Source organism: Protopterus annectens, chromosome 7.part0, assembly GCF_019279795.1.
Source record: "Protopterus annectens isolate FY-2018-M chromosome 7.part0, PAN1.0, whole genome shotgun sequence".
Lineage (NCBI taxonomy): Eukaryota > Metazoa > Chordata > Ceratodontiformes > Protopteridae > Protopterus > Protopterus annectens.
The window spans coordinates 476,746,435-476,756,434 of NC_056739.1; the positions used below are offsets into that span (position 1 = coordinate 476,746,435).

At 41.4% G+C, this 10,000-nt stretch overlaps 1 protein-coding gene across 1 annotated transcript in view; it reads right to left on the reverse strand.

The window, feature by feature from the left end:
* Nucleotides 1-10,000, reverse strand: part of LOC122805995 (vomeronasal type-2 receptor 26-like) — a 136,977-nt gene that overhangs the window by 48,779 nt on the left and 78,198 nt on the right. Inside the window, exon 2 of the mRNA XM_044076236.1 lies at nucleotides 907-1,030. Within this exon, the coding sequence (XP_043932171.1) occupies nucleotides 907-1,030 (124 nt within the window). The remainder of the gene's footprint in view (nucleotides 1-906; nucleotides 1,031-10,000) is intronic.

Consider the following 10,000-nt stretch of genomic DNA (forward strand, 5'->3'; position numbering starts at 1 on the left):
CTGTGCTTTTGTTTCAATGAGTCACTAATAAGCTTTGTATTTTGTGGTACCAGACTATGTTATACACTTTTATTCTAATCTTCCTAAGTTCTTGCACATCCACTCTGTATTTTTGCACATATTTATCCCATTACTAATCAAGCATGCTTTCCCTTACATATGATCTGCACTGTAATTTGTAAAGACATTGAAAAGGACCAATGCTCTCAGTGGCTCTTCTGATACGTAGCCGTTAGCTGTGCTTTCATTTCAGCAGAGTACAATCTGCAATTATTCTCTGTGTTTAGCCAGTGTTTTATCCTTGCTACCATTTTAGAACACCTTTCATGACTATTTCATTTATTTACTAATATTCTGTATGGTGCTTTGTCAAATGCTTCAAGGGCTTACTTAGTTAAATACACATTCCCCCTCTCATCTTCTACCCTAGCTACCCAGGTAGAGAGCTCTGTTTGACTTAGTTGTGTGAACGTCCTCTTTGGATTTCATGCTGCACAGACTGCATGAAATTTTATTTTTGTTTTCTGATAACATCTATTCCTCATATTATAAGCGAGATCAAACTGAAAAGTTAAAGATTTTGAACTTCTGTCTTGCTTTCATTGGAGTGTGTTGATGTAAGATTTCTGTGCAGAAAAAGATTCATAATACATTGAGGAAAAATAAAATAATTTCTAAAGATTTCTGTATAGAAAGGAATTCATGTTGACTGGTAACAAAGGGAAAGATATGTCTGTTAATATAAATTCTTTCTTTGTATGTTAGATTGTATATTTTTGCATGTTCAGTGTGATCTGAATGAATATTTAAATTACAAAGATAGTTCATGATCTTAATTTATTCTGCTTATGATTCAAAAATCAACATGTATATTTTGATAGCTAGTTAGTAGTTGACAATATTTACCAGTCTGGTTAGCGATTTCTCCCTTGGAACATATTAAACAATCAAAGCAACAGACAGGTTGTCCTTTTTGGGAAACCTTTTGGTATCCAAGATGACAACCTTCAGTGCAGACAGAATGGGGTACCTGTGAAAACAATAAAATCATACTGTAAAGTTGTGAAGGCTTAAGCAAGCTAAATAAAAGCATTGCACCTTATTCTACATGAAAAAATAGCAGCAGTCTGAAAATTTTCAGTACACCTCGTACACATTGACTTTGATCATTAACTTATTTTGCACTAGAAAGGCTCATCCAGACTCTGCTACACTTTGCTGTGAAGGAAAGGTTAGTTTGCTGTTATTTTTTGTATTTCTGTATTGCCTTTCTATATTTTGAATACTGTAGTTTGTTTTCTTTATCTTGTGTTTTGCTTGCATTCTGTTCTAACAGCATATTAAAACTTCAAAAGAGACCACAGCTCTCTCTGTTCTGAGTCAGGCAGAAATAAGAACTGATTAATTAAGGACTCATTCATAAGACAGAAGAGGTCACTTAAGGTTAATCACCTGTTAACAGAGGGGGTGGAGCTAGGAACTAAAATTTCTATTTAAGGAGTAAACTAAAACATTTCAGAGCTTTACCAGAAAGGCTCATCCAGACTCTGCTACACTTTGCTGTGAAGGAAAGGTTAGTTTGCTGTTATTTTTGTATTTCTGTATTGCCTTTCTATATTTTGAATACTGTAGTTTGTTTTCTTTATCTTGTGTTTTGCTTGCATTCTGTTCTAACAGCATATTAAAACTTCAAAAGAGACCACAGCTCTCTCTGTTCTGAGTCAGGCAGAAATAAGAACTGATTAATTAAGGACTCATTCATAAGACAGAAGAGGTCACTTAAGGTTAATCACCTGTTAACAGAGGGGTGGAGCTAGGAACTAAAATTTCTATTTAAGGAGTAAACTAAAACATTTCAGAGCTTTACCAGAAAGGCTCATCCAGACTCTGCTACACTTTGCTGTGAAGGAAAGGTTAGTTTGCTGTTATTTTTGTATTTCTGTATTGCCTTTCTATATTTTGAATACTGTAGTTTGTTTTCTTTATCTTGTGTTTTGCTTGCATTCTGTTCTAACAGCATATTAAAACTTCAAAAGAGACCACAGCTCTCTCTGTTCTGAGTCAGGCAGAATTTTTCCCTCCCTCCCACCCATTTAAGTTGTCTTGTTAAATACCACTGTCTTTCTAGTTGCCCGCCTCTTATGTTAATCTGACCATATATCTAATTTCTCTCTACTTTCACTGGCTTATGTGAGTAATCACAAAACCATCACTTTTGAAATCCCACCCTTCAATTATTTAAATTTATTGGCCATCCTACAGTATTTCATAGCACCAAAATACAAAAGTAACCACCCCTTTCAGTCCATCTTACTGTTTTAAAAATAGTAACTCTCCACTAAACCTTAACTTTTAAACAGGTAAAACTCAAGTTACCTACTTTCATATCTAACTTCTCTAGTGCACACTGCAGAGTGCATTCTTTTCAATCTTACCTTTAAGCATCCCTGTTACTAGCACTTTCTCTAATACCTAAAAAGATCATCTCTACTTGACTCCAAGTAGACTTTTCTCTATCTGTTAAACCTAGCACTTGCTCCTATAGTACTTATTACCTTGATACGGCACTCTTATAGATAGCACCCCAAAAGGCAAACCCCCATTTCTCGGTCACCCACGTCCCCTGGAATCTCTTTTAAAGTTTTTTGTCTAGTCCTTCTAGCATGTCGAGGGATCAGTTGCTAGTGTCCTCTCCTGCTCAGCTGGTGAACCTGGGAATATTGAGGCAATGTTACAATTGCCTCATGTACACAGACAACCCTCTCCTCCTCCCACAAAACACAAATACATGCGAGAGATGCAACTATACGGCCAAACTGGAGGCTGAGCTCTCTCAACATAGGACTGGCAAGACCAGTCAGGAGGAGAAGGTTACCACACACACTATAGACCCAGTCTCACATAGTACCATCACAACCTCAAATCATACACATAAACACACAAAGACATACTCGGGCTCTGATCAAAAATCTACCAAAACAGCAGAGGCCACCAAAGCAGACACCCAAACAACCACCACCTCAGAACACAACACCTGCAACACATAGACCTCACAGTCAGAGTGTCAAACAGTCACAGCCCTTAAGGCCAAACACAATGCCAGACACACTAGTCATTGGTGACTCCATAGTCAGACACACTGACGTCCCGCTCACCAGACTGAGTAAGGAGAAGGTCACAGTAAGCTGCCTGTCGGGCGCTAGAATCCGCCACATAACGCAAGCACTCAGGTCTCTCAACAGCAGGTACAAATACGACTCAGTCATTGTCCACGCTGGTGTAAACGACCTGAGACGTACCTCCTTGGACTACATGAAAAGAGACATTGAGGAGCTCTCTGATTATGTAGCCCAGGCAGGTATGACCCTGACCTTGAGCAGTATCCTACCTTCACCAAGAATGATGCCACAATACAGAGATAAGATGATCAGCTTTAACAATTGGCTTAAACTCTGGTGTCATTCAAAGGGGATCCAATGTCTGTCTGCCTGGGATGACATGCTGGACAAGCCACGCTGCTTCAAGGGACGGCTTGCACCTGTCACCCTGGGATTCCGGATGTTGGCAAAGGCTCTTGCCACCCCCATAGTGCCTTTTTTAGGCAAGGCTCAAATTCTAAACCTACCACCCTAGAACACAAAAAAGGAAAAAACTAAGGGTAATGCTGCTCAATGCCAGAAGTCTAAATCTCAAAATGCACGCACTCGAGGCCCTTCTCAGTATGGAGAACATCGATGTCTGTGCAGTGACAGAAACCTGGTTCAAGGCTCCTGAGAGCACCCCAGCACTATCAGGTTTTACCTCTTATCATGCGTTCCGGCCCCAAAATCCGGACAATACCAAGAAAGGAGGGGGGGTATCCATATTCATCAAAGACACCCACACCTCAAGACTGGTGGCAACGCACGATGCATCGGAGACCATCCAGGTGCAATTAACCATAGGCAAGACTGCTCTACAAATTGTAGCATGTTACAGGCCACCCTCACAAACTCAGGAACCTCACATGGCCTTCCTGAAAACACTAGAGGGATAAATGTATCACCAAACACCATCATACTAGGTGACTTCAATTACCCTAATATAGACTGGGAACACTACTCAAGCCCGAACACCCTAGCCCAAAAGTTCCTGGAATTCATAAACTCAAATGCCATGGAACAACTAGTCACCATCCCCACAAGAGGAGAAAACATACTTGATCTCATCATCACGAACATGGGAGCACAATGTTCAACACCGAAGTATACCCCTCACTGGTGAGATCAGATCACAAACTAATCTCGCTGGAGGTCCTCATCCCACCCCACCTGAAATCAAAAACATCACAGTAAAGAGCTTCTCGCCTGACGACTTCACACTTCTAAAGACTAGTGTGGTCTCCTTTAAGGCCCCCGAGCCGGCAGAAAACAGTACTCAAGCCGCTGAATCACTTACAAATGCCTTCTACCAGCACCTGCAGGACTGCATGGATAAGGCAATCCCAAGCAAAACAAAGACTCTTTGTACCAAAGGCAAGCGTCCAGTCTGGTGGACCCCAGCCATAAACAAACTCTACAACAAAAGGAGGAAGCTACTACAAGATAGAGCAAAATCCTTAAAAGGTAAGACACCCTTGATCATTATAAGTAAAAACTAAGAGCTCTCATAAAATCATCCAAAGCAAATTTTGAGAGAAAAATAGCTAAAGACTCAAAAGACAATCATAAGGCCTTCTTTAGCTATGTTAGAAACCTGGGAGGAAACTCCCAGATATGCTCAGAACTAGTTCAAAATGATGTGAAGATTACTGATCCTACAGACATTGCCAACATACTGGCTGACAGGTTCAGTGCAAACTTCTTCCCTCCCCAAAGGAGAGGTATCTATACCAAGCGATTGGAGCCCCCCAAACATCTCCAACGCCCAAGTGAGAACTGCTCTCTCCAAAGCAAAAAACACAGCATCCATGGGACCTGATGGTGTCCCCAGCTGTGTGCTCCACGAACTCAACGAGGAATTAAACCCACAGCTAGGACAGCTGTTTAATCATAGTCTTACCTCTGGATACGTACCCAGGGAGTGGCGCACTGCAACTGTGGTCCCACTTCACAAAGTCGGTGCCTCCACCGACCCTGGAAATTACCGGCCCATTAGCTTGACAAGCCTTATCTGCAAAGCCATGGAGAGGATCATAATGGACCTCATAAATAAAGACATAGGGAATTTGCAGACTTTGGATCCATCCCAGTTTGGCTTTGTCAAAGGCAGATCATGCCTTCTAAACTTGGTTGACTTTTTCGAAACAGTCACCAAAGCCATTGATGAGGGAAAGGCAGTCCATACAGCCTACCTCGATCTGGCGAAGGCCTTCGATACAATACCCCACTCAGGTATCATTGAAAAACTCATCAGCTTAAATGTTAACCCATACATCACAAGATGGGTTGCAAACTGGCTGAGTGACAGAACCCACAGGGTCAGAGTTGCTGGCGCCATGTCAGACTCAAAGCCTGTCACAAGTGGTGTACCACAGGGCTCAGTCCTGGGCCCACTCTTGTTTGGCATCTACTTTTCCAAGTACAAGCAAACACAGGAGGGTTATGGCTGACAAAGTTTGCAGATGACTGCAAACTGGGTGCCATAGTAGAAAACACATCTGACACAGATATCCTTCAGAAGGGTCTCACAGAAACGGATAACTGGTGCCAGAGCCATGGCCTAAAGTTAAATGCCAAAAATGCATAGTCATACCCTTCGGAAAAACAAGGTTACCCCTAGCTACCAAATAGGTGGCAATCCACTGAGCACAGAAGAAGTTATCAGGGACCTGGGGACCCAGGTTGATAGTAGTCTGTCATTCGACACCCATGTAGCTAAAGTAGTTAGGAAGACCTTCTACATTGCCCACCTTATCATGAAGGGATTCTCATCTAGATCAAGGGAGGTCATAGTCTCCCTATACTCATCACTCATCAGACCAATGATTGAGTACAATGCCCCATTCGAATGTATCTGACCCGACACTTGCAGCAGCTGGAGAGGCCACAAAGTTCCTCACCAAAAGGATAAAGGGTCTCAAACATCTGTCCTATGCTGCCCGACTGAAAACTCCAGCTCTATTCAGTCGCTTACCGCTTGCTCAGAGGTGACCTTTGCCTAACATACAAGGCCATGTCAAACCCAGATTTGATGAATATGCTTCACCTCAAAAATCTAGATCTGTCAGAGTCACAAGGGCGGAGACTTAAACCTCGACACGGCTATTAATAGGACGTGCTGGAGGGATAGATTCATCACCCAAAGACTCCCTATGCTGTGGAATAAAATCCCGGTATATGTGAGGCAGAGCACCTCGCTGGCCTTGTTCAAGATAAATCTTGACCAATGGATGGGAGATCGCAGATATACCCCAGGGATTACCTCAGTGTCACTGCTCAACAGAGGCACAGCAAAATAATGGGTATAGTTCCCCATACTAAAGGGGTGGCGTAAGCCACAAAACTATGGGCTAGGCTTGTAAATGCCCTCGGGCAGATAGCCTAGTATGAACCTATGAACCTATGAACCTATACTGCTAAAATTGTCATGAAGAAAATCTACTGTATTGGTATTAAAGCACTGAAGCAGAATGTAAAGGGTAATACACTGGATTTAAAGTATTTAAATGGAAATTTTCACTGGTTTTACAGGCTGAAAATAAGAGTTACTGAGTTACTGAAATTTTATTCCACCAGAGGAACGCTGGCAGATTCAGAAAATTCCAGAAATGCCATCCTTGCAATATGCCATCTACAAAGAACCATTCTAGTAATGGTAGAGTAACTCCCTCCCAGTAATTATGGCCATGGTCAGGTTACCCAGGCTGCTCATATGAAAAAAATGTTATCTACAGTACTACATTCACTTTTCACCACTTATCTGATCCTCTGATTCAGGGCATACCTCCCAGACACTCAGCATATTGAATGCATGCTAAATTAGCATTGTGATGACTCTACAGCAGTGCTGTGTCTATGTATAGTATTCAGTGTGGGACATTGATGTAAGTAACAAGCAGCAGCCAGTGTGAGCAGGGAATTAATTTCCTTGTGTCTTACACCGGACTTATATGATGTACCAGCTGTATCTAGTTACATTTAATGTTCTATACTTATTTTATTTATTTATTTATTTATTTTACATTTATTGACCAGGATAGTCCGACTGGATACATGTCCATTTTCAGCGGAGGCCCGGGAAGAAAAGCTGCAAGATAATAATACACATTGAACATTTAGTAAATGCTAGTTTCAAGCAGATTACAGTCATAAGCAATACCAGCATTTAGCACATATGTTGTTCTTCTTTCAGCTTTTCCCGGTTAGGGGTTGCCACAGCAGAACTCTGGTCTGCTAATGATTGGCAGTAGATTTTTATGGTGCCAAGATGCCAGCTCAACGCCCAACCTTCAACAAAGGCACACCCATTTATACATGTCTTTTGAATGCCACTCAACCACGGGGACTCCACACAGAAGGTACCCCAGCCAAGAATCAAATGAGAGAACCTCATTCTGTGAGGTGACAATGCTACCACTGCACCACCACAGCTTCAGTGCTAACTTCCTATAAAACACTTTGCAAAACATAACATTATTTTCAAAGTTATATATACATAACATTACATTCAGGTTTACAACACATTGAGCAGCAGTTATACAACTGACCCTTCCTGAAATGGTGTGGTAGAAAAAAGTTAGAAGTATTTGAAGGTAAGGCACCTAAGTAATAGAGAGGTCACTAGTCAGGGTTAGTGCAAGGACATAACCAATGAGTTTTGAAGTATTTCTTGAGTTTGTCTTTGAATCGAGTTAGTGAGGGTTCTAGGGTCAAGTCAGCTGGGAGTCTGTTCCATGTTTTTCCAGCAGAGTTGGCAAATAGAGAGTCCCCAGCTAAGTAGTTGGATTTGTTTGTTTGAACTAGGAGTCTAGTGGATTATCACAGTGGCTGATTGCTGGTGTAGGGGCTGATAATATTTTTATGCACATGTATTTTCTGGTTGGTAAAGGACTTTATATGCCACTATTAGCTGGTTGAACTGCAGTAGGCTAGGCTTTTCAAGCCATCCTAGGCGATTTAGGTTGTCACAGTGGTGTGTCCGGTAGGCTGTGCCATGAACAAATCTGGCAATGTGGTTATAGCAGGATGATAGTTTATTAAGATCTGTTTTGTTTAAGCTGGAGAACAGAGGTGAGGTGTAGAGAAGAGTTGATAGTAGATGGGAATGGGCAATTGCAGTTCTAGCAAGTGGGGTAAGGAAAGGTTTGATTCTGTAAAGACAGCCAAGTTTTTTATCAATGGTTTTGATAGTTTAATTGATATGCACATCAAACTTCAGGTTGTTATCAACTATGACACCCAGTAGTTTAGTTTGGGCTTCTGGAGAGATGATAGTGCCATTGTTAGTGGTTATGTTGAAAGATGGCAGAGGGGTCCTGTGTGTGGGGAAGAAGAGGAGCAGTTTAGTTTTGTTGGGGTTTAGGATTAGATTTTGATTTAAGAGCCATTTTTCCACTGTATTAAAGGTATTTTTGTTTAATGTGAATAAAGTAGCTGGTGAGGTGTCAGAACAAATCAAGGTGGAGTCATCCGCATATTGAATTTAGGTAGCATCTGGGATGACTGAATGAAGGTTGATGATAAAGCTGGATAAAAGAAGGGGTCCTAGTATCGAAACCTGGGGGACTCCTAATGTGATGGGTAGGTGAGATGATAGCTTGTCCTGCCATAGAACTGCCTGTTGTTTGCCCTGCAGGTAGGATTGAAACCACTGGAGTGCATGGTTGTTTAAGGAGAAGGCCTTCAAGGTATTTATAAACATTTTGCAGTCAACCATGTCAAAAGCCTTGGATAGATCTAGAAAGAGTGCTGAGGATAGTTTGTTATTATTCCGGTTGTGGTTAATGACATTAGAGAAAGAGAGGAGGGTAGAAGTAGTACTGTGGTGTGGCTTAAAGCCATGCTGAAAGTTGGACAACAGTTTGTTCTGTGTGAGGTAGTGCATGAGCTGTATGTGTACACACTTCTCCATAATTTTAGCTAGAGGTGACAGAATAGCTATGGGTCTAAAGTTTGACACTTCAGTAGAACTACCTCCTTTATGGAGAGGTAAGACATGGGAGATTTTCTATATAGTGGGCACAGTAGCTTCAGATATAGCTCTGTTGATCAAGATTGAGATGGGGTATGCTATAGTGTCAGCAGCCTTTTGCAGATAGTCTGCTGGGAGGAGGTCAGCAGCCAGGGTGGTGGGTCTTAGTTTCTTAAGTAGGGCATGAATAAGTTGAGTAGGAAGTGTTTGGGTACTGGGTGTGGCTGCATTAGAATTAGAGTCATTGGGAGAGAGTTGGCTGGCTAGAGACTAGATAGTCTCTGTGAAGAAGCTGTTGAAAGTATTAGCAATGTCTAATGGGGATTTTTGTTGGGAAACTGAGGGGGGTGGAGTGGTGGTTTGGTCTGGGTGGAGAAGTTTGTTTATTCCTGCCCAGAACTTTTGAGGTTTGTTTTGGTGTTTTTGCAGTAGATGGTAGTAGTAGTTCATTTTGTCTAAGGTTATGGATTTTTTTGGTGTCATTCCTTAGCTGTCTGAATCTTAGTTGATCAAGTGTGGCTTTTGTTTTTTGGTAGGTGGCCCATGTTTTGTTTTTGAGTGAAATTTTGGTTTTGGTATCGTTAGAAAGCCATGGTGCAATATTAACTTTACTTAGTCACATCAGCGTTGCACTTACGTACCTCAAGTATAGCAATAGTAGTACGTACAGACATGGATTCAGATTCATGTCACCATCACATGGGCAAAATCTTTTTTATGGATTGTATGGAACAGAAGTTTCCAGTTCTGTCTCAAAACAAAGGATATTTATATCACAGACCAATATTCCTCCAAGTAATATCCCTCTCTACAGTAAATTAGACAAGTCAAACTTCTCAAACAATGCACCCACCAAAACTGAAGGTACAACAAATTAAACATATTTTTT